The sequence below is a fragment of the Schistocerca gregaria genome, chromosome 9 (genome assembly GCF_023897955.1).
Source record: "Schistocerca gregaria isolate iqSchGreg1 chromosome 9, iqSchGreg1.2, whole genome shotgun sequence".
In the NCBI taxonomy this organism is placed as follows: domain Eukaryota; kingdom Metazoa; phylum Arthropoda; class Insecta; order Orthoptera; family Acrididae; genus Schistocerca; species Schistocerca gregaria.
Window position 1 is genome coordinate 199,564,043 of NC_064928.1, and position 25,579 is coordinate 199,589,621.

Genomic DNA, 25,579 nt, shown 5'->3' on the forward strand with positions numbered 1-25,579 from the left:
ACGTTGGTGTGTAGAATATATGAGTCTGGTGACATACCATCACACTTTCGGAAAAGCATCATCCATACAATTCCGAAAACGGCAAGAGCTGACAAGTGCGAGAATTATCGCACAATCAGCTTAACAGTTCATGCATCGAAGCTGCTTACAAGAATAATATACAGAAGAATGGAAAAGAAAATTGAGAATGCGCTAGGTGACGATCAGTTTGGCTTTAGGAAAAGTAAAGGCACGAGAGAGGCAATTCTGACGTTACGGCTAATAATGGAAGCAAAGCTAAAGAAAAATCAAGACACGTTCATAGGATTTGTCGACCTGGAAAAAGCGTTCGACAATATAAAATGGTGCAAGCTGTTCAAGATTCTGAAAAAAGTAGGGGTAAGCTATAGGGAAAGACGGGTCATATAAAATATGTACAACAACCAAGAGGGAATAATAAGAGTGGACGATCAAGAACGAAGTGCTCGTATTAAGAAGGGAGTAAGATAAGGCTGTAGCCTTTCGTCCCTACTCTTCAATATGTACATCGAGGAAGCAATGATGGAAAGAAAAGAAAGGTTCAGGAGTGGAATTAAAATACAAGGTGAAATGATATCAATGATACGATTCGCTGATGACATTGCTATCCTGAGTGAAAGTGAAGAAGAATTAAATGATCTGCTGAACGGAATGAAGTCTAATGAATACACAGTATGGTATGAGAGTAAATCGGAGAAAGACGAAGGTAATGAGAAATAGTAGACATGAGAACCGCGAGAAACTTAACATCAGGATTGATGGTCACGAAGTCAATGAAGTTACGGAATTTTGCTACCTAGGCCGTAAAATAACCAATGACGGAGGGAGCAAGGAGGACATCAAAAGCAGACTCGCTATGGCAAAAAAAGGCATTTCTGGCCAAGAGAAGTCTACTAATATCAAATACCGGCCTTAATTTGAGGAAGAAGTTTCTGAGGATGTACGTCTGGAGTACAGCATTGTATGGTAGTGAAACATGGACTGTGGGAAAACCGGAACAGAAGAGAATGGAAGCATTTGAGATGTGGTGCTGTAGACGAATGTTGAAAATTAGGTGGACTGATAAGGTAAGGAATGAGGAGGTTCTGCGCAGAATCGGAGATGAAAGGAATATGTGGAAAACACTGATAAGGAGAAGGGACAGGATGATAGGACATCTGCTAAGACATGAGGGAATGACTTCCATGGTACTAGAGGGAGCTGTAGGGGGCAAAAACTATAGAGGAAGACAGAGATTGGAATACGTCAAGCAAATAATTGAGGACGTAGGTTGCAAGTGCTACTCTGAGATGATGAGGTTAGCACAGGAAAGGAATTCGTGGCGGGCCGCATCAAACCAGTCAGTAGACTGGTAGTTTTACATCTCAGGTCGTCGATGACATTTATTTCTGCATTGAAAAGGGGACGAAAGAAGTAAAAGAACTGTTGTTATTGTTATTTGTCAAGGACAGAAAATTATCAATATCCGATTCATTGCTGGTGCAGCAGTGATGATAATGAAAGTGAACAGAAACTGCGTTTCTGATAGGTTTAATGCATCATGTGATAGCTATAGATTAATATACGCGGATAACCTAAAAGGAAACGTCACGTATGGAGAGGTTAGAGAACTAAAACCGAAAAACAAGATCTTGAAGAGATGTACACATTTTGGTAACTGGGAAGAACAACAGAAACAGATAAACATAAAACGTACACACAAAGTGTGCGAGTAAGGACAATACCAAAAGGGCTTCTACAAGAATATATAGCGGCTGATGTCAAAAAGTGTAAAAATTATGCCTAGTTTCGAATGTATAAAAATGAAATCAGTAAAAAAAACTCGCGAATCGAACTACAATCAGCGTAAGTTATCAGAAAGTGCCTGTTTTCGTAATAACTTATTTTTGAAGTTGTAAGCATCATGTCAAAATTTGTTTCTCGTTTCCAGGATTTTAAATGAAACTATTTCGGCGTCCCTACTGTGAATTGTGTATATCACATGCACTGAGATGGCCGGCTGCGGTGGTCTCGCGGTTCTAGGCGCGCAGTCCGGAACCGTGCGACTGCTACGGTCGCACGTTCGAATCCTGCCTCGGGCATGGATGTGTGTGATGTCCTTAGGTTAGTTATGTTTAAGTAGTTCTAAGTTCTAGGGGACTGATGACCACAGCAGTTGAGTCCCATAGTGCTCAGAGCCATTTGAACCATTTTTTTTTAACCTAAGGACAGCACACGCACACACTTACGTTAGCGCGTCACGTGCCCGCAACGTCACGAGGCGGCATGCAGCGTCCCAGTGGGCAGTGGTCATGATGTTTCGGCTTATCAGTGTATGTTCAATACTAGCTGTTACTCACATGTCAGTAGTTTTGCTATGATGACTGGTGTTGAGAAATCAAGCCATCGTATGTGCAGTAATGTCAGCTGCCCTCATGTGCTGCCTGTTTGGGTAAGGATAGTTCGCATTGTCCGCCCGCCAACATTTATCCCTATGCTCTACAACATGCCAAGCGCAGGGCATGGCATCTACACATTATAGGGCATACACATCACGCAACAAATAAAGTAATTTTTACGTGCATCTTGTTCACTTATCTAAAACAGGTATTGTACGTTCCTTACTTCACTCTGCAAGCGGCCGAATTTTAGTTTAAACAGCCTCAGTTTTTCTTCAGGGTCCAAACTACCTGCATACTAAATTTCTTCGAAATTGATGCAACTGTCAAAACGTAATCAACAGAGCTACAGCCGCAAGTAATACACTCCTGGAAATTGAAATAAGAACACCGTGAATTCATTGTCCCAGGAAGGGGAAACTTTATTGACACATTCCTGGGGTCAGATACATCACATGATCACACTGACAGAACCACAGGCACATAGACACAGGCAACACAGCATGCACAATGTCGGCACTAGTACAGTGTATATCCACCTTTCGCAGCAATGCAGGCTGCTATTCTCCCATGGAGACGATCGTAGAGATGCTGGATGTAGTCCTGTGGAACGGCTTGCCACGCCATTTCCACCTGGCGCCTCAGTTGGATCAGCGTTCGTGCTGGACGTGCAGACCGCGTGAGACGACGCTTCATCCAGTCCCAAACATGCTCAATGGGGGACAGGCTAGTTGACTTACACCTTCTAGAGCACGTTGGGTGGCACGGGATACATGCGGACGTGCATTGTCATGTTGGAACAGCAAGTTCCCTTGCCGGTCTACGAATGGTAGAACGATGGGTTCGATGACGGTTTGGATGTACCGTGCACTATTCAGTGTCCCCTCGACGATCACCCGAGGTGTATGGCCAGTGTAGGAGATCGCTCCCCACACCATGATGCCGGGTGTTGGCCCTGTGTGCCTCGGTCGTATGCAGTCCTGATTGTGGCGCTCACCTGCACGGCGCCAAACACGCATACGACCATCATTGGCACCAAGGCAGAAGCGACTCTCATCGCTGAAGACGACACGTCTCCATTCGTCCCTCCATTCACGCCCGTCGCAACACCACTGGAGGCGGGCTGCACGATGTTGGGACGTGAGCGGAAGACGGCCTAACGGTGTGCGGGACCGTAGCCCAGCTTCATGGAGATGGTCGCCGATACCCCAGGAGCAACAGTGTCCCTAATTTGCTGGGAAGTGGCGGTGCGGTCCCCTACGGCACTGCGTAGGATCCTACGGTCTTGGCGTGCATCCGTGCGTCGCTGCGGTCCGGTCCCAGGTCGACGGGCACGTGCACCTTCCGTCGACCACTGGCGACAACATCGATGTACTGTGGAGACCTCACGCCCCACGTGTTGAGCAATTCGGCGGTACGTCCACCCGGCCTCCCGCATGCCCACTATACGCCCTCGCTCAAAGTCCGTCAACTGCACATACGGTTCACGTCCACGCTGTCGCGGCACGCTACCAGTGTTAAAGACTGCGATGGAGCTCCGTATGCCACGGCAAACTGGCTGACACTGACGGCGGCGGTGCACAAAGGCTGCGCAGCAAGCGCCATTCGACGGCCAACACCGCGGTTCCTGGTGTGTCCACTGTGCCGTGCGTGTGATCATTGCTTGTACAGCCCTCTCGCAGTGTCCGGAGCAAGTATGGTGGGTCTGACACACCAGTGTCAATGTGTTCTTTTTTCCATTTCCAGGAGTGTACCATCAGCACGGAGATGTGGATTAAACATCTAGAGGATTATGTGAGCATTTTATTGTAGTTGCTACCCACAGCTGTGCTGGCGTATCAGTAAAATGGAACGAAACGTCCTTACGGCTTTGTTGACCAGGAGACCCAGTTTGAATCTTCAAGCCTCACAGAAGTTATAACAGACTTGTGCGCACAATGGCTAAAATACTATGGGTTTGTGACTGATTTTAATATGGCATTGAGGACTGTATAAACACTGTATTCATTAAATTGAATTGTATTATGTAGAAAATATAAAACGTTAAAGGCGTTTTCAAAAACATGATAAAGTTCAGAAGTTAAATCAATTTGATGATATTGAACTACATAGTATCTCGTCTATGTTCCTCCTTACCTTTCAAGCTATCTTCTTTCCAAATTTCACCGAAATCGGTTGAGCCGTTTAGACGAGAAAGTGTATCAGACAGTTACTTTCGCATTTATAATCTGTATTAGTATGGATTAACAAGTTTGTCTCTAATACGGCCGTCGGTATTTATTTTCCGCCCAAACAGCAAAACTACTGTACAACAGGACACGTGCAAGGTGATAAAACTCGCGGTTGACCCTAAACAATAAAAAGTGTGACGTGCTCGACAAGAGGATAAAGAAAATTCCCGTTAAAAGAGAAAAAATTCAATACTTCGATTCAAGTAAATACTTAATGATTAAGATTATAGAAGGCTTCAATTGGAACCATACCATAGGAAACGCTATGGGGACCGTGAACCAAAGAATGTTTTATTGGCAGAGGGCTTAGAACATGCTACTGCCATACTGCTTGCACAACCCTTGTCCATCCTCATCTCGAGTGTTGCTGTGCGGTGTGGCATCCTAACCAAACAGGGTTACCGGATGATGAAACAGTTCAAAGAACGGCAGCCCGTTTTGTGTTACCAGAAAGTAGGAGAGAGAATATCACGAGTATCATACCGAATTACCGTGGGCAATCATTAAAACAAGCATTTTTTTTGTTGAGGTGAGATCTTGTCACGACTTTTCAATCGTCAACTCTCTCCTCCAAATATTTTGTTGACTCCCGCATACTTACATATGGCCATGGTGACGAAATAAATTATAGGTCATACGGAAAGATATAGGTGGTCATTCCCCACTTGTTATTCGAGAGCGTAACGGTAGTGGAATAGTATAAAAGACTTTCTTTGAGCCCTTGTGCCAGAGACTTTAAGTGTGAGTTACATATTAATCAGTTGTAGGTGAAGCGTTGGTCGTGCCTCTAATGTGTGAAGAAGACCTTATATCGGACTTCCCGGAAGACTGAACAGTTCACTACTTAGGAACAAAGGCTGAAGACTGATTTGACGCGGCTCTCCAGTTAATCTCCCTGCACAAGCGCCTCAGTCTCCAAATAACTTCCGCAATGCAAACTACGTTCTGTAGTCTGGCCTTGGTCTTCCTCCGTCGTCGTCATCTCTCCGTGTTACACAGAGACGTTAGATACTTGTCTGTTCCCTCTCCAGGAAGTTTGTGTCTGTCGCTTCCTTGATCGACCTATGCCTCTTCTTCCTTTTGGGCTGTGGTTCAGGATACTCTTTTCTAGGCTTTTATCTCTCTTTTCAGCGACACGTTGTTTCCACCTATCTCTGTATTCATTTACTTCCTCTTTAATAGGAAGTAAATTCTGCTCATTTAGAACATTTCATTCTTTTTTACTCGAAAATCTCTTGTGCATCCCTTTACTGTCAAGAATCTTATCTGTGCTGCTTGTATTTCGCTGTCACCCTTCTTTTATCCAACTCTAGCTTCTGTAGAACAGCTATTGTAGCGTCATAATTTTATATATATATATATATATATATATATATATATATATATATATATATATATATTTGTCTCATCTCGGGTTTTTTAGTTAATTTTTCTATTTATTGTTGTGCATACACTATGTTTTCAAAAGTATCCGGACACCCCCCAAAAACATACGTTTTTCATATTAGCTGCGTTGTGCTGCCACCTACTGCCAGGTACTCCAGATCGGCGACCTCAGTAGTCATTCGACATCGTGAGAGAGCAGAGCGGGGCGCTTCGACCATGATCAGGTAATTGGGTGTCACTTGCGTCATACGTCCGTTCTCCTAAACATACCTAGGTCCACCGTTTCCGATGTGATAGTTGAAGTGGAAACGTGAAGGGACACGTACAGCACAAAAGCGTACAGGCCGACCTCGTCTGTTAACTAACAGAGACCGCCGACAGTTAAAAAGAGTCTAATGTGTAATGGGCAGACGTCTATCCAAACCATCACACAGGAATTCCGGACTGCATCAGGATCCTCTGCGAGTACTAAGTCAGTTAGGCGAGAAAGCTTGGATTTCATGGTCGAGCAGCTGCTCATAAGCCACACATTACGCCGGTAAATGCCAAACGACGCCTCGCTTGATGTAAGGAGCGTAAACTGTTGTGGTTGGCAGGAGAGCCAACACCGTGCCACTAAAGGAGGCCGAAATGCACGCGTTTTAGCTCACGCAGGCTGGCGTGAGGTCTGGAATATGGCAAGGGAACTAGAATTGAGAAAAACGGACGTAGCTGGTGGAATACTTAACTTTAATCCATTAAAGACGAACGTCGCTCTTGACATTACATGACTCACAGTATCAATAGTAACAGATAATGGCGCTTTGCTAGGTCGTAGCAAATAACGTAGCTGAAGGCTGTGCTAACTGTCGTCTCGGCAAATGAGAGCGTATTTTGTCAGTGAACCGTCGCTAGCAAAATCGGCTGTACAACTGGGCGAGTGCTAGGAAGTCTCTCTAGACCTGCCGTGTGGCGGCGCTCGGTCTGCAATCACTGATAGTGGCGACACGCGGGTCCGACGTATACTAACGGACCGCGGCCGATTTAAAGGCTACCACCTAGCAAGTATGGTGTCTGGGGGTGACACCACATAAACATTACACGACTGAATAATGTAAAAACGTTGTGTGGAGTGACGAATCGCGGTACACAATGTGGCGGTCCGATGGCAGGGTGTGGGTATGGCAAATGACCGGTGAACGTCATCTGCCATCGTGTGTAGTGCCAACAGTAAAATTCGGGGCCGGTGGTGTTATGGTGTGGTCGTGTTTCTCATGGAGGGGGCTTGCACCCCTTGTTGTCTTGCGTAGCACTATCACAGCACAGGTCTACATTGATGCTTTAAGCACCTTCTTGCTTCCCACTGTTGAAGAGCAATTCGGGGATGGCAAATCTTTCAACACGGTCGAGCATCTGTTCATAACGCACGGCCTGTGGCGGAGTGGTTACACGACAATAACATCCCTGTAACGGACTGACCTGCACAGAGTACTGACCTGAATTCTGTAGAACACCTTTGCGATGTTTTGGGACGCCGACTTCTACCCTCTTCTTTTCAGAACCGCTTATCGTCAATGTTTCATTTTCATTTGGAAATGGCTAGTAATGGTATAGGGTACCCTCCGCCACGCACCGTTCGGTAACTTAGAGTACTTGTGTAGATACAGCTGTAGAAACAAGGCTAACTCAACCACTTTCCGAAAACTTGTTAACATTTGGTCCCATAGGAACCTACCACTACGATGTTAGATAATTACTCTTCCTGTGAAATGCTGTTCTTCCTATTATCAGCCTACATTTTATGTCCTCTCTACTTCGGTTATAATCAGTTATTTTGCTGCCAAAATACCAAAACTTGTCTACTACTTTTAGTCTCGTATTTTCAGCAGCGCCTGATTTAAATCGACTACATTCAAGTATCCTTGTTTTACTTTTGCTGATGTTCAATCTTCGCTCAAGACACTATCCATTGTATTCAGTCGTTGTTGAAGACACATTGCTTTCCCTTCTGCAACTACAATTTCGAACTGGCAAACTTCAAAATTTTTACTTCTTCTCCCTGCATTTAAGTGGCTTTCCAAATTTCACCTTTGTTTCCTAATGTGCTCACTCAATCTACAGACTGCAAAACAGGATGCATAGGCCAGAACTATGGTTCTGTCCCTTCTCAGCTACTGCTCCTTCCCTTTCATCCCCAGTAGGATATGTACACTTTAATGTGCCTTCTTGGCTTCTTCACATATCATGCTGTCATTAACGGAAAAGTGGAGTCCTCAGAAGAGTAAAACGAATTGAATTCTGATTTAGACAAGATACCTGAATGATGCAAAAATTGGCAGTTGACCCTAAACAACAAAAAATGAGGTCCTCCACATGAGTATTAAAAAAACACCTTTAAAAATCAGTTATGTGATAAATAACCAAAATTGAAAGGTTGTAGGTTCAATGAAATACCCACAGAAAAAACGTAAAGAAAGTTGGACCATCGCATAGAAAATGCTATAGGGAATGCGAACCAATGACAGTTTTTTATTGGAAGAGCCTTAGGGAATGCAACAAATCTAGTAAAGAGATTGCCTGCTCTAAACTTGTCTGCCCTCACCTGGGTTACTGCTGCATGGTACGGATCCTTTCCCAATAGGACTTACGGAGGACATCACAACTATTCAAAGAAATAGACTGATCCAGTACCCTGACACTTAGATCATCGACACAAAACAGGGCAGCGAAATATGTTTCTGTCGTCCATCTTCAATTTCTATAAGGATGCTGCCTCCCCTTGCTGCACAACATAAACACAGTAGTAGCTCACCTTTTACCGTTGGACAAAGAAGACCCTCGATGCCTTGCTGATTCTCCATCTGGTTTTACAGTGGATAGCTGTTGAAGTACACTCACAATGTACAATTTGTGTGTTTGTGGAGTCACATGCAGCAGTCAAAAAGAAAAATATATTTTTTGTGTGCTAGAGGAAAGGAGAAAACTGCATGAAATATTACAGTTGGCAAGACGTCCTCTCATGGAATTTGGACCTTCTCAAAGGTTGGGTTCCATCAGCTCAATGTGCTGTCATAGAATTAAGAATTCAACATTCCATATGTCATGGCTACACAGCAAAGTGACAAGCTGGATGGGGTAGGGAGGGGGAGGAGGGCAGAAGAGGACAGTCTTGGTTCAACTCTAGGATCTTTGAAATTGAGTCTAGTGGTCTATTTGTATGTGGTTTTGGGAGATTTCCTACAATCTGCTCGTCTGCCCGAAAGATTGATCCTTAAACAGGCATTTTGTTCCATTTAAATTATGAAGGTTAACACTGGAAACAAAAGAAGGGATGAAAATAGTGCAAAAAATCCCTTAACAATGTTTGATGTGTAGTTTCGTTGGCAAACTGTTGTAGGTCACATAAAAGTTGAATAAACATACTGTTATTTAAAGCCCATTTCCATTTTCTCCAGTCTAAGGAATATTGATGTAGTGATTAGTACAGGTTATTCTTATTGATATTCAACACAGTTTTCTCAGTTGGTCTGATTTCTTTTCAGATTTTTAATTTTGAGTATCAAATTAGTGTCGTTTACATGTGAATACTAATATTTTTTGTGAATATTGTCTAGTATTATTTCTTGACTCATTGAGTACCCTGGTTTATCAGCTGACTAAATCAGGAAGATGGAATCTGTGTTTATATTCATAATATCAAAAGATAAACTTGCATTATATTAATGAAATATACTTACCATTTGGGTATCAAAGTAATCTACTTTAAAAATGCTATGTGTATAACCATCAATCACTTGAGATAGAGTAATACTGGTGTACTTCCTGTTACAGTTAGTTCATGAAGCATCATGCTGTCAGGTTAATATAATCAGTTATATAAAGAATGGCAGTTACAGAATCTTACCCCTCCTGGTGACAGCCCACGGCTAACTCTACATCAGGGCTATTTGGAGAGTGGTCTTGTTGCTAGCCAAGTCATGTAATATTGTCTAGTATTTGTTAGGTGGTATGTAGATCAACAATGTCACAAAGCAAAAAAAGATCGCGTTACCAAGTCAGCCACACTTTTGTTTTAGATTGCTCAATGCAGTTCAGTTGAGGTATTACAATATGTCTCAAAATTCATTGTGTTACTTCGATACCAACATTTCTCAAGCAAAACACCCTGCTTAACCCAAAACATATCTGAGTGACCTCCTTTCAAAATGTGTATTCTAGACAACAGTCAATTTTTTTTTCTATATCCAGAAATGCTGTAAACAAAGGTTTTACTTCCTTTACCATGTCTCCTGAGTTAAGTCATATGGTCAGTATTGCCTGGTCTGTTCCTGTACTTCTCCAGAACTGAAACTGCTCTTCCCCAAAGCAGAGTTGTACCAATTTTTCCATTTGTCTGTAAATAATACGTATTAGTATTTGCAACCATGATTTATTAAACTAATGGTTCAATAATATTTATGCCTGCCAACATTTGTACCTTAAATTTTCCCATCATAACACGTTCTCCCAGCTGCTTCCAGCCAATACATAGGTAGTGGTTGTAACGTAGTATAATAAAAAGGCTCAGGAGGGCCCGTAATTTATCATTAACTTTTATTAATAAAATACTGTCATCTTTACAATTATTAATCACAGCACCTTCCTCAGTTTAAAACTGATATTTCATAATGGTACATCAACAATATACATTGTTCACAAAACAAAGAATTTTTAGTCCATGGCTCCCAGAAATATAAGTGCTTACAGCAAACCAGATGATTAAAAGGTGTGTAAGTACTGAAAACACCTATGGTTTCTTCGGGTTTTTTGTACTTTAGACAGGAAAAGGTATGTTATGAGTATGTATAAAAACAAACTCTCAACAAAATGGAGCTGAAGGAATATTATTAGAAAAAATTTCTTGAAGGTTATGTGGCACATCACAAAGGTATTAACATATTGTGTAATGTCAGTTCATGTTTATGAAGGTTTCTCTTAACAGTTCCTTTCATTCACCTATACATTGTCATCATTTCTATAATGAAGTGCACAATATTCCTCAGCATCACCTCTGTGAACATTTTAGTCAGGGACATACAATGCACATTAGTAATTTCAAATGAGATTATTATTATTATTATTATTATTATTATTATTATTACACTAAAATAAAACAAGTCGTCTAAGATATTACACTCTCCTCCTGAGATTCATTAGAAGACTCCTCACAAAGTATAGTCCTGCTACAAAACAGGTGATTCACAAAATTTTAATTTCAACCTTTATTTGAGTATCCACAAGTCTGGGTTGCTTACCAGATGGATTCAACAGGTGAAATTGTGGAGAACCAACAAAGAGCAGTGTGTTTCATCAGAGGTTGCTTTAGTAAGTGCAGAAGCATCATGGAGACGCTCAGCTAACTGCAGTGGCAGACGATCCAAGACAGGCGTTGTGCGCCATGGTCTGCTTTATTGTCAGTACTGTGACTGTACATTTCTAGAAGAGCCAGCCTAAATATTGGTTCTTCTTATGTGTATCTCATGTAAAGACCATGGACGAAAAACTTGGGAGATTCAAGCCCACATGGCAGCATACCAACAATCGTTTGTCCCATGAACTTTTTGTGACTGGATTAGGAAAGGAAAAAGTAACAGCGGTACACAAACTACCCCTCAGCACACACCGAAGATAGTTTGAAGATGGCAGATGTAGACTGCTGCTTAAAAATTACGGCAACAGGAATATCATGTAAAGGGCTTCTCATAGTAGAAACCAGCTGGAACTTTACGCACAATTTAAAGCCATCAACAAAGATGTAACAAATGTGTTACACATATAAACTGAAGTGTGTGAACTTGTGGAGGAAGAAATATGTTTTCAGGCATGCAGTTACTAGCTAAAATAAAGGAAGATAATTTAAAAAGTCTCATTGGCACCAAGGGACACTAATAATAGTGAGAAACCCCCTCTGTCATGCACATCATAGTGGGCAGCAGAGTATAAATGTATATGTTGCCAGATGTTAGGACAGAGCTGTAGCTGTGTTGGACAATGATGAGAAAAATAATGTGGGCACTATCTGTTTAAGGCACTGCAGCAAAATTTGTCTGCATTCATTTAGAGTGAGATCAGAATTTGAGAGTGCAGAATGAATTTCAGTGTCTTTGTGCCCCTTATTGTGGCTCATCGAAAATGCTGTTGGTATAACAGTGGTGTTAAGCAGAGAGCATTGTTTGAAGGCTGTAGTCAAAAGAGGTTCCCTCACCTCCATTTTATTTGAATAAAGGTAACAAAAAGGTAAGTGCACCTACATTGAGACTTTTGCACTCTAGCATTACTAATCCAGATGGGCCGTACAAATGATTAAATGTGTTGTAGAGGCCAGTTCACAGAAATGGGGACAATGACTCATCTGAAAAGGAACATAAAAATTTAAGACAGGTACTCTATCTGCTGGTTGTGGTGCAGTATTACACAAATTGCTCGATTATGATGAATCTGGAAGAGTGGGTTTGTGTGTGAGACAAAATGCTGCCTGAGCAGATAAAAGCCACTGGACACAAACATCAAACCTGATATGAGAAACTTGTGTCTGTAACCTGATCACAACCTTGGATAGTGGAAGTGCTTGGAACCTGCCTACACCACTATCATTTAGGGCCTGACAAAGATGACCATCGTTGTAACACCTCTGTGTACATATAAATCATTGACACATGAGTATACACTCTGTACAAAGTGCTCACGAAATGGCAATTTCACCATGTTCCAATACTTCACTACCTCCCTTCAATCAGACTTAAACATAGGTCAGTCTTCATATTAACTGAGAAGAGACACATTTTTGGCAACCAAAATCTTGCTCTACGTGAGTCAACAAGGATCCTGTGAAATACAACTTGCTCTTTTTAGTGACTATTTGCAGAAGACAGAAAGTATTGGTATCTTTGTTGAAACTGGCATCCTTGACTTCCGGTAGGTGTTGGATACTAGCCAGTAGGAAGATGTGGAATACAGGTTTACAACTGAACTGAATACAAATTACTTGCTTGGGTTAATGGGTACTTCCCGACATAAATTTCTGTAACTTATTACAAACAAGTGGAAAGACCCAATATTGTCAGATTGCACCATTGGCAATGAATCACTGAAAACACAGTCACAACCATAAAATATTTACTGGGATGCACCCAGAGTGATTTCAAACTGAAAGACCTTATAAAACATATAAAATTCACTCATGAGACTGACTGTCACTGGTAGAATGCTCGGAGTACATAATTTGTATACTAAAGAGGAAGCTTGTATAATATCCCCTTCTAACAAATTTTTGAATGTTTCTTGTTACTCGTGGTCTCTTAAGAACTAAGATTAAGAGGGGAGATAGAGGAGATTTGAAAAAGAGCTGCACTTTCCGTTATTGCTTCATGTAGTCACAATGAAACCATTTTGTGACAACCAAAGTCTCATTAGCAACTTAACTAAAAAAATGGGTCGGTTGATAGAACATATATCAAAGCATCAAGAAATCATAAATATGATAATGGAAGGAAGTGTGGAGGGCAAAAATTGTAGAGGAAGCAGGTTCAAATCAATGTGGGTTGTATTATACTAGTCTTCACAATTTCAGACTGAAGAAACAACAATAACATATTCCAGAAGCAAGATACAGGTTCCTCCCACACAAGTCTCATAAAATGACATGATAGAATCAAATAAATGTCTACTTACTGCTTTATTTTGAGCTCACCACCTGAACAAGCAGATTGTGCCAAGGGGGAAATAAAAGCAGTACACAAATTATCCACTATCACCAATATATGGTAGGCTGCACAGTATAAATGTTGATGTAGTGGAATAATATTGTTCTACTCACTATGCACAGTTTTGAACCTGTAGTTTCAAGATAATATAAAATACTCTTACGAGGAAGATCAAGACAGGATCGAAGTAGGTTGAAGCTATTTAAGAATAGTATTACACCACTGTGAAGACAGGTTTAAAGCAGCTCCTTTGACAGCCTTTTCTTGGATGGTAACAACAGCATATCATCAAGCAGTGAAGGCCAGCCCTTCAGAAGACTGTCACAATGACAGTGCAGACGTTAGGTCCTCTTAGCCTCATGATCAGCGCATGTCACCTAGAGATGTGATCCCCTCACAAGAGTGACATAGTGGTTCCTACGGAGCACTAGTGTAGCGTGGCGGTGCAGTAGGTGCCATGGCCATGCCATCCGCATAGCAGTAGGTCCCGTGGGCAGGAAGAACGTCCCCTGTGGGCACCGTGCAGTAGACCTTGCCAGCTGTGGTGCGTGGTCCGCCCTCGCCATACTGTTGGCCCAGTTCCAGGTAGTAGCTGCGCACCACAATCCAGAAGTACACCATCAGCCCTGAAACACCAAGGAAATAGGAAAACTGTATCAGTTACATTCTCTAGAGCTGCTGTCTGCATAGATCAGTGTAGGGGACAGGGCCAGTTCAAACATTTTCCCTTGCAAGTCACATATCATTTGGCACACTTCCTCCGCTCCTTCAGACACAAGTTGCCTTTCTTTGGGCTCTTGAGAGACCTATGATAGTTGTAAATCTTGTGATTGTGGGCTTCCCTCCTGAAAATTTTTTGTTATTTTTTATATGGGGCAGATCACAAAAACTGGCACATGTGAAACTATGGGACAATGGCAACAGAGACACTGCAGTAAACATGGCTTTAAAAAGACATTTGAAATCTAATTTGCCAGTATGGTCTAGAATGATAGGTAAGCAGGACCAGTACCTTGACCTTTATCATTAGACATCCAAGATCACCTGACCTCAATCCTCTGGATTTTTGCAACTCCAGGCATCTCAAACATGAAGTCTACTGCACTCCTTGTGGTATGGTTAAAAAAAATGCACCAGCAATTGTACAGTCATGTCAAGGTCCGTGAGATGATCCATGTGTCTTTAAAATGCAGTAATGAGTGCTGTGTTCCCCCCCCCCCCCCCCCCCCCCCCAAATATGAAATCAACACATGTATCACCTCATTTAACAGACATGAATGAACAGTAAATTGTAAACATTTATTCTATATCTCATTGTATATCCTGTTATTTAGGCACTGGGTGAAATTTGAGCACAATGAGATGGGGACTTAACCAAAACGTTTACATTTCAGTTATATAAACATTATATGGAAGACAGTTACAAATCACAACCACACATTCACAATTATATTGTAAACTGTTTGTTTTTTGACACACATTTACTCAAACATTTTTGCTTCTATTATATTTTTTCCCCACCTGAGTCAGTTCTTGCTGCACCCTGGATACAAAATGTACATTCTTTTCTTGGTGCTCCATATGTCTACTTATATTGCTTGGACATTAAACTGCCTCTGGTAATGGAAAAGTACATCAGTGTGTACATACCTATCTGCAACCTACAGTAGAGTGTATAGCATCTAAAGCAAATGTTGCTTTCCTGAAGTTCCTCAATAGCATTCGCATGACAATCATCTTCTTCCCTCCAAGAATTCCCATCCAAACATGTGGACATTTCCATAACACTCTCATATCGTTCAAACAGACCAGTAACAAATCTTGCAACACACCTCTGAATTTTTACCACATCTTTGTTTAATCTTACCTGGTGGTCATCTTGTGCAATTGTGTCTCAGAAACTCTCTGGGCACTGTCTGCTTTGTAGGTTCACTACACTAGCTCAGTGCTCTCTTAATAGCAATTGCTCTTCCTACAATTAACCTAATGTGTTTATTTTGTTTAATGTCATTTTGTAATGTTACTGTTAGTTGTTTATTTAATCTAATTGTGGTTTGCCAAATATCACTTATACTGGATTCAAACATCACAATAAAGTGCCTCTTGCATATTCACATAACCTACATTTGTCAGCATTTAAAGCAAGGGAAAATAAATTCCGTGCAACTAATCTTTAATCCCCAGACAACAGTGGTCATTTTACCATAAACAACACTGCTATCAGAAAATAGCCCAAGATTCCTGCCAATGCTGTATGGCAGATGATTTATTTATATACAGAACAAGAGTGTTGCTGTCACATTTCTCTGGGGCACTCTGAAATTACCTTTGTATTCCATATGAAATGCCATCTAGGACATTGCACTGTGTTTTATCACTCGAAGTATTGGAAACAATCATACATGTGATAAGCTATTCTGTATTCTTGCTGCCGTCCCATTAGAACACAGGTGTGACAATATTTAACATTTATAACACTACTCTATGTGATATAATAGTAGTGCTTTCAATTGCAGTGAGTCTCACTTTACACAAACCAAAGAACAACAGCTGTGCCTTTGACTGTCATGAGTCACACTGCTTTCTTTACAAACTGCCTCTGCACCCAAAAGACAAATTTTCCTATCCTGCAGCTCACTGCTGTTTCAGTAGCCATGTTTAACCGAAACTGTGTAAGTAACTGCACAGCATATGTTTTTGTAATACACAAAAAAATACTTCAACAATAGTGACAGAGGTATTTATTGTGCTACCAACTTGTTGTTAACTGAATTATGAAGTATAGTCAGCACAGTGTTTATGGAACACATGGAATATAATGATCTGTTTTTAAACTACTTCACTATGTATACTCAGTCACCTGACACTCAAAAGAAACACCCATGAATCTGTCTACCTTCCCGTCGGAAACACCAGCTCTTATTATGAAATAAAGAAAGAAATCCAGATTCTGAGCCACGTTATTAATTCACTGACTAACTTTATATGCCAGCAGAGATTTACTTACCTATTTTCTGCCTTCACAATATGAAGAAGATACTGAGCTTTTAATGAAAGACATATTCACAAACACCTGTTCAGCAGAAACACTTAACACACCTTGGTAATCCATTTCACTCCCTATTAATGCTGCAGTGAGAAACCAAGGATAGCAGCATTTCTGGGCCACAAAGGTTAATGTCAATGCCATGCCTTTCAAAGGTGGAGATCCTCGAGGGTGACATGATACAATATCTAGCAAGGGACATACATAGGTCTTTGGTGCTTATGATCTTGTATACCCAAACAATGGAGAGTCCAGGATGGAATGTAACAATATTATGAAAATGAAAGTTGTTACCATATAGCACAGATGCTGAGTCACAGATAGACACAACAAAAAGACTGTTCCAAATAAAGCCTTCCACATGTAAGGCCTTTGTCAAAAAAAGACAAAAGAAAACAAAACACGCACACACACACACACACACACACACACACACACACACACACACACACACACACACACACACACACAACTGCAGTCTAAGGCTACTGTAGCCATGTGAAGTAATGGTGTGGAACAGCAGTTCTCAACATAACAGATTTCCTGAAACAATTATTTCCCGTCTCTCTCAGCATGTACAGTGTAGTATTAGAAACTGGTTCTTCTTTTGTTCTTGTGGTGCATTTAACAGCACTACACTTAGAATTTCACACCACTGTTCTACTCTATGTGACCCAGCAGGCATTCTGAAAACATCTATCACGCAAAAATCGACTCTCACTTTTCTTGCATGAAATCTGGAAAGCCCCACTTCAAAATCTATTGATCAAGGGAATCAGGTAGATGCTTTATTTCTTGACTCCCACGATTGGAGTAAGAACTTGTTGGTTGGCACTGTATCTTGGAAGGATAGTTATCAACAGATGTAGAGGTAGCTTCCAGTGTTCCAAGGGAAATGAGTTGTGACCCACACTGTTCATGACAATGATAATTACCTTGCAAACAATAATAATATCAACTTCAAATCATCCACAGATGATGCAGTTATGTATAATGATGTACTGTCTGAAAAAAGTTAAATATTCAGTCACTACTTGATAAGATTTCATAGTGGCACAAAGATGTCAATCTTCATTAGACATCTATTGTTAACTCTCCTTCCAGAATACAGTGCCAACCAAGGAGTTCTCACTCCAGTCACAAACTCTGCCTGATTTACCATTTGCTTTAAATACTCAGAAGCAGAAAATGGCACACTTCGTAAAATGAGAAACCATAATGCCCTATTACTACAATATCAGTGAGTCCCAGTTGGAATTGGTTAATGCGTATGAATGCCACAGTGTAACAAGTTGTAGGGATATGAAATGGAACCACCTCTAAGCCTAGTCATAGATAAAGCAGATGTCAGACTTGGGTTCTTTGGTAGAATGCTAAGGAAAGACAACCACATTACAAAGGAAATTGTTCACAAAACAATCATACAACCCATCTTAGACTACTGCTCATGTCTTCTTCTTCTTCTTTCGTTTCACCCTCTTTGGGATATGCTAGATCATTTCTTTGTGCATTGTTCTTTTCTTAGGGCCAAGTATTTCTTCATTCTTTCTGATCTTTTTTTCCTCTCTTCTTCCGAGATGAAGGGTTTGGACTTTTGTGTCGATTTGTCTTGGAATCTTATGTTTTCATTTTTAGTAATTAATTTAGCTGTTTACTCCATAAGTGAATTTTCTGAAATTCTACTTCTACCAAGTCTTTCTCAGTTTCTTTAAATCAGTTGGGTTTTGTTTTGTGGTTGTGGGAAAAGTCAAAGATTTGTTTAGTTAATCTGTTGGAATTCATTCTTAGGAGATGACCAAAAAAAATTATTCTCCTTTTTTGCATAGTGTCTGAAAGTTTTTCAATTTTCTTGTAGAGTGTTTCATTTTTTATATATATAATTTTATTGTCTTGAAATTTTAGTCCCATGATTTTTCTTAAAATTTTTCTTTCCTTTAGCCCAGGTTTCTCCATTTGGCATTTGAAATTCATGTTTTGTGTTTCTGCTGCATACAGAGCTTCTGGCTTATTCCTGTCTTGTAATGCATAATTTTGGACCCTCATGAAAGGAATTTTTTGCTGTATGTATTTTTTGTTAGTTGGAAGGCCAGTTCAAGTTTATTTTTCTGGATTCCATTGCTTTGCTTTCCCCAGCACACCAACTCTTCCATTCTCCAGATATTTGAATTCTTTTACTATTTCAATCTTTTGTTCTTGAACTTTGAGGTATTTACATGAGTGCTTGATGTTTGTCAATACCTTTCGTTTTTTCAAAGGAGATGTGAAGACATAGTTTAGCTGCTTGTTTCTGTAGTTCAGCGATTTGCTCCTGTGCTTCTTCCATTGTTTCAGCAAACAGGACCAAATCATCTGCAAACGCAATGCAATTTACTTTAAGGTCCTTCTTTTTGCAACCCAGTCTCATACCACTCTTAATATTTATGTTCCATTCTCTGACTACTTTCTCAAGCACACAATTGAACAGCAGTGGTGAGAGCCCCCCCCCCCCCCCCTGTTGCACTGCCATGTTTATTTCAAAGGGTTCCAATAACTCACCCATAAATTTAACTTTCAAAAATGTATTTGTAAGGGTCGCTTTTATAATATTAGTTGTTTTCTTATCCAAATGCATTTCTTCCAGGACTGATAGACATTCTCTATCAGTAGAATCATATGCTTTTTTGAAATCAATGAAGGAGAATACATATGTCTTTGCCCTTGATTTTTGGTATGCTCATGCGTTAAGGAACTGTACAGTTTAGAATAACTCGGTATACCGAATAAGGACAGAGAAGGGCAGAGCAAATGGTCACAGGTTTTTATTACTGATGTGAGAGTACTACATAGATGCTGAGTGAACTGAAAAGGTGAACGCTTGAATATTGATGTAAGCTATTATGTGATGGCCTATTCTGTGATTTTCAAGAACTAACTTTAAATGATGAATCAGGAATGTACTACAACCCACTACATATCACTCCTGTAAGGATTGAGAGGACAATTTGCACTGATTACAATATACACAGAGCCATTTAACCACTCTCTCTTTCTGCACTCCACATGTGAATGGAACGTGAAAATGCTGCATTAATGGTGCAATTGCAAGTACCGTCTAGGAAGCACTTCACAGTGGTTTGCAGAGAATGGATGCAGATGTAGATGATTAGGTGTCTTCAGTGAGCTGTATGTTGCCTCCATGAACTTTGACTGACACACACTGGAAGAAACCCTGTGTTGTTAGTAGATTGGTCCTCTGTACCACTGGCAGCTGCCATATTACTCACCTACGTGCAGCAGGATGCCGGCAGTGATGGAGAGGCCATAGTAGGAGCTGTTGTAGAGGAACACTACTGCGACACTCAGCCCACCGATCACCAGCGAGACACCGTACAGCACCGCGTAGGCCACCATCCAGCCGTGGAGCAGCTTGCGCCGAGCCTGCAGGAGCACATAATCTGTGTTGCACAACTACTTTGTGAGCAGCATGTGGGAGGGAAGGGGGAGTATACTGCAGAAGTTAGATGATGGAACAGAAGTAGAGAAGGAGGTGAACGAAAAGTGAAGCCTAGTTCTATTGCAAAGTTACGTTCAAGTTTTGTACACAAATGACAAAGGAAGAAGGTGGTAGAAGGTGCAGGACATGCAGAGGAATGTAGTGAATGAAAAACAAGTTAAGTACATGGCATATGGACGAAAATTTGTACCTTCAACAATAGATATATAAAAGGCGTCAAATTTTCCAATAAATCTGCCTGAAAATGTACTGTTGTCCCAAGCATATTGCAACAAACGGTGTATTTCTATCGCTGCTCGTTTAGTTTGTATTGCCATTTCAAATATACCGGTCATTTTTGAAACACCCTGTATGTTGTCTCTTATGTGATAAAATTATGGAGCCATTTTGCAACAGGACAGTGCTCATACACTCATGGTATATATGTCCGTGCTTAACTTTTTTCTGTTGGGCATTGTATATAAACTTTAGATTCTTATATATACTAAATCAAATGACACCGCGATGCAACATTAAGATATACTTGCAGGTGTATTTTATTCCAATATTTGTGCCTATTTACCTGAGGGGGTGGAGTCACAATAGACTCTACATTGGGTTGCAAACAAAGCTAACAACAAGCATATCTGTGGGGAAAATTGGTATGAAAGCAACATGCACAGTCCAAAATAATAGTTTACAGCTGAAGCCCTCAGTATCCAGTGGCACGGAAGGATCGATTACATACAATTTACATTAATCAGTGGGAATGTTGAATGCAGACAGCTGGACGGCATTTGAAGCCTTCACGCAGAAACGTGAAGCCCCGTATGAGTGAGTGGTGTGAAGGCAGTAGTAGTACTCACGTTAATGGCGCCTGCCAGCAACATAATGTCGAGGAGAACAGCCAGACTGGAGAGAACAGCACCTATGACCGCCATCCAGAAGGCACCTGCAATCACAAAAAACACTCCTGTCCAACACAGTCCTCCACAGGGTTGCAAAACACGTTGGCTACACTGGCCAACTAGAACACTAGACAAGGCGTTTATGCAGTGTACAAACTACTGGGCTGGTGTTATGCATGTTAAAAGGATTAATGTTAAAAGACATAACATATTTGTACATGACAGAAGATTTTAAGATTTTGATATGTGCCAAAGTACAGTTATCCATTTGATAATCGACACACTGCCGAAATTTCAATAAAAAAACAAACATTGTCAGTAACATTCTGTGAAGGCCCAAGGGTGCCGACCGGCCACCGTGTCATTCTCACCCTTAGGCATCACCAGATGCTGATTCGGAGGGCCATGTGGTCAGCACACCACTCTCCTGGCCGTTGTCAGTTTTTGTGACCGGTACACTACCTCTCAATCAAGTAGCTCCTAAATTGGGCTCACAAGGGCTGAGTGTACCCTGTTTGCCAACACCACTCAGCAGATCCGGATGGTGACCAATACAAATGCTCTGCAAGCCCCAAAGTGCTTAACTTCGGTGATCTGACAGGAACAGGTGTTACCACTGCGGAAAGCCATTGGCCCCGATATTACACTAGCAAAAGTAAATAACTTTTTACAGACAAAGGGGGTCGACAGACGCGTCCGATCCCACGCGTCGGCTTTGACCCGTGACGTAAGGGTGTTGTCGTGTGTGAAGTCATGACGGCGCGGAGTTTCATTTGCGAGTGTGGCGTGTTTGTAGATGTCGTTTTGTTGTGGTTTGTTGTGCTGTCTCGTGGTATGTTCAGGGTTTTCGTTTGTGTGGTGTAATGGGCTCAGTTTGCTTTTGCTCATTATCCAGAATTGTTCGAGTGTCGGCTGTGTTTGTAGTGGAATTCGTTTCAGTGAGTTAACGATTTTGTGTGAAGGTTAATTTAGTGGTGTTCGCTGTACATCGTGTGGTTATTTTAGTAAAATTTATCGGTTGTTGTTTTTGTTCAGGAATGGATATGACTGATAAAATTAACAGTGCGCAGGTCAAGGGAAGTGTTCGATCCCAATATGTGGCTGTGTATGTTGATATTGGTATCGGGAGATATTTTGAGCTATATAGGCCAAGGGAAATGTAAGATCCTAATTTATGGGATCGGGAGCTGCTATTGAGCTATATAGGTTAAGGGAAGTGTCCGATTCCAGATGATATTGTGTTTAGTGGTATTTGGGGAGTTTTGTGATGTCGGTTTTTTTCGTCGTTTTGCGTGGTTTTGTATGGGGGTGGGTGTCTAAATTTGTTTATATTTAGTTTTCCCCCACCCAAAAAAACCCATTTCCCGCGCTTGTCCCGTTAGTGTCATTAGGCTTTTTGTGGAAAGTGTGTGTGTTTGTTTTTCATTGTATTTTCGTCCTCATAGTACGTACCGACTTTATATGCGCCATATTGGAATCGTGGTTTATGGTCGTTTCCGCCATGGGTGACGTCATGGGTCAAAGCAGACAGGCGGGATCGGACGCTTCCGTATTTCCGACAAAGGCGACTATAACGTCTTAAGTTGTTTGTAACTGTAATCTCTACAAATATACTGGAATCTACGAGGCGTGTTTTTTAAGTAAGGTCCGTTTGAACATAAGTATACAGCGAAAGGTTATTTCAAGAAAGTAACTTTATTTTCAGAAAGTACATACTTCATTCTATTTTTCGACACAGTTTCCAAGTTTGATGAAACACACACCATACCTCTCAACCAATTTTAAAATACCCTCTTCATGAAAACTTGCGCCTGCTCCGATAACCAAGAGTTCAGGAGGAACAAATGGTAATCGCTCGGCCCAAGATCAGGACTGTAGGGTAGGTGGTGTAAAACTTCACAGCCAAAACTGACCAATAAATCGCGAGTCTGACCTTCAGTGTGACGTCTTGCATTGTTATGGAAAAGGACAATTCCCTTTGTCAGCATGCCGTGTCTTTTATTTTGAATCGCTCTGCGTAGCTTTCTCAGGGTTTGACAGTATGCTTCTGCATTGACAGTAGATCCTCGTTACACGAAGTCTACCAACGAAACACAATGCCTAAACCCAAAACACCGACGCCATGATTTTGCGCTGGGGCAGAGTCTGTTTGGCCTTCACCTTTATAGGCGAGTGTGTGTGTCTCCATTCCATTCTTCGATTGCGGCGTGATATGCGGAACCCATTTCTCGTCTCCGTTTACGATGTGACTCAAGAAGCCGTCATCTTCTTCGTGATAACGAGTCAAGAATTTCATCGCCCATTCAAATCTTTGGTTTTTGTGTTCCTCTGTTAGGAGTTTCGGGACCCAACGGAAGCGCAGTTTCCTACACTTTTCGTGTTCAGAAACACTGATCTCGACAAGTCAGGAAATTCGTTAGAGACCTGTTATTGTGAAGCGCCTGTTCTCACGAATCCTCGCTTCAACTGAAGCCACCAAATCGTCTGTAATCAAGGCCGGCCAGAATGGCCGAGCGGTTCTAGGCGCTACAGTCTCGAACCGCGCGATCGCTCATCTAATATCACAATTATTATTATTTTTCCTTGTGAGCTTATTATGTACTCGAACTTTACAGCTAGAGAAGTGAGAAGTTCAGTCCCATAGTGCTCAGAGCCATTTTTTTGTAATCAAATAAGGGCGACCGGAGCGGTCCTCATCATGGACGTTGTCACGGCCATTTTTGAATTCTCGTACCCACTTCGGCACTTTGCTTTCAGTCATAACAGTATCACCGTACACTTCGCAAATCTGTCGATGAATTTATGCAGCGGACAGGTTCCTTGCTGAGCAAAGCTCACACATGGCGTGTGAGTTGATAGTCGTAAACATTTTGAAAGCAGAACCGTACAGGTTAGCTACAGAGCTGAAACCGAGCACAGTTGTTCCCGAGGGATGCCGGTACACGACGCACGCGCTCGTTGCGGAATGCATGTGAACTACTAGTGTCTACAATAAAACGGATTTTACTTTAAAAGCTTCCCTCGTACAACAGTTTAAATTTAGGTGATTCATCGTGTAACAGGAGGTTAACTGACTTCAAGGACTTTCCTATTGCTTAGGATCAATTCTTTTTCACACCACGGAGGTATTTTGTCTAAACTGCACAGTTTGTTTGGCTCTGACTTTACTACAGGGTAAACAACAGCATCATCTGTAACAATATGGTTCGTCAGATTGTCTCTTAAATCGTGTATGTAGATTCAGAACACCAAAGAGTCTATAATGCTTGCTGAGAAAACCTAAATATTATTTCGGTTTCAGTAGATGATTTACAGAAAATCACCGTCCAGTCACACAACTGAGACGATACGTCATAGGCACGCAATTTGGTTCAAATGGCTCTGAGCACTATGTCCTTCGGTTAGTTCGGTTTAAGTTTCGTAAGTTCTAGGGGACTGATGACCTCAGAAGTTAAGTCCCATAGTGCTCAGAGCCATTTGAACCATTTTGCATCTTTCATGGGGTCAAACAGATACTGTACTCTTCATGGTGTTTTGTTAGGTGGCAAGGAATCCAGCACGAATCGAGTACCCCAACTGATGGAGAAGTGCATCAGCATAACCAACAAAGACGTGGTGTTTGATTTGACCCATTGATCACCTGGAATGAGAGTGTCCGCACGTTCCTGCATTGCACGAGTCGCAGCTGTATGGCCGGTCAGGTTAGCCATCACAACCTTGTTGTGATTGTGGTAGACGCCTTGCCCTACGACTCAACGTGCTTTTGTTCACTGTAAGGTCTCCGTGGACCACTGTTTTGAAAGTTATGTATAATGCCGCCACCTATTCAAACTTAATGAAACTACGGAGGCTGAAGTGGAAATGTTCCACGATGTCCCGTAACAGCTTCCTGATTTTTCAACCGAAATAGGCTGAGAAGAAAAATGTCTTGCGTTATTTGTTGAATGCCCCTCTTAGCAATTCTATAAGAGACTACAAAGGACTTGGAAGTGCAGTTGAGCGGAATAGATAGCGCCTTGAAAAGAGTTTATAAGATATATAAGAAGTAAATTAAAGCAAGGGCAATGACAAGGATTTTCATAAAATCGGGCGATTCCGAAGGAAGGCGATTCCGAAATGAGACAGTAAAAAGTTAGACAAGTTTTGCTTTTTGAGCTGCAAAATAATTGACAATGACCGAAGTAGTGAGGGTATAAAATGCTGGCTGGCGATAGTGTTTCTGAAAATGAGAAAGGAAAAAATAATAACCCTCAGTAAGTCTCTTCTGAAGCATTTCTCTGGGATGCAGCCGTGTTTAGAATTGGAATGTGTGTGACAAACAGTTCATACAGAAAGAGAATATATGGTTTTACAGTGCTACGGAAGAATGCTGAATATTAGGTCGGTCAATCGAGTAACTAATGAGGAGGCAGTAAATCT

At 41.4% G+C, this 25,579-nt stretch overlaps 2 protein-coding genes across 2 annotated transcripts in view; one reads left to right on the forward strand and one right to left on the reverse strand.

Annotated features, from left to right (window-relative positions):
- Positions 1 to 25,579, forward strand: part of LOC126292035 (amyloid-beta-like protein) — a 1,795,419-nt gene that overhangs the window by 775,102 nt on the left and 994,738 nt on the right. The window lies entirely within an intron of this gene.
- The window catches only part of LOC126292042 (uncharacterized), a 51,357-nt gene continuing 36,346 nt past the window's right edge, over positions 10,569 to 25,579 (reverse strand). Inside the window, exons 4-6 of the mRNA XM_049985841.1 lie at positions 21,119 to 21,204; positions 20,044 to 20,197; positions 10,569 to 14,360 (exon numbers count right to left, since the gene is read on the reverse strand). Of these exons, the coding sequence (XP_049841798.1) occupies positions 14,152 to 14,360; positions 20,044 to 20,197; positions 21,119 to 21,204 (449 nt within the window). The 3' untranslated portion in view covers positions 10,569 to 14,151. The remainder of the gene's footprint in view (positions 14,361 to 20,043; positions 20,198 to 21,118; positions 21,205 to 25,579) is intronic.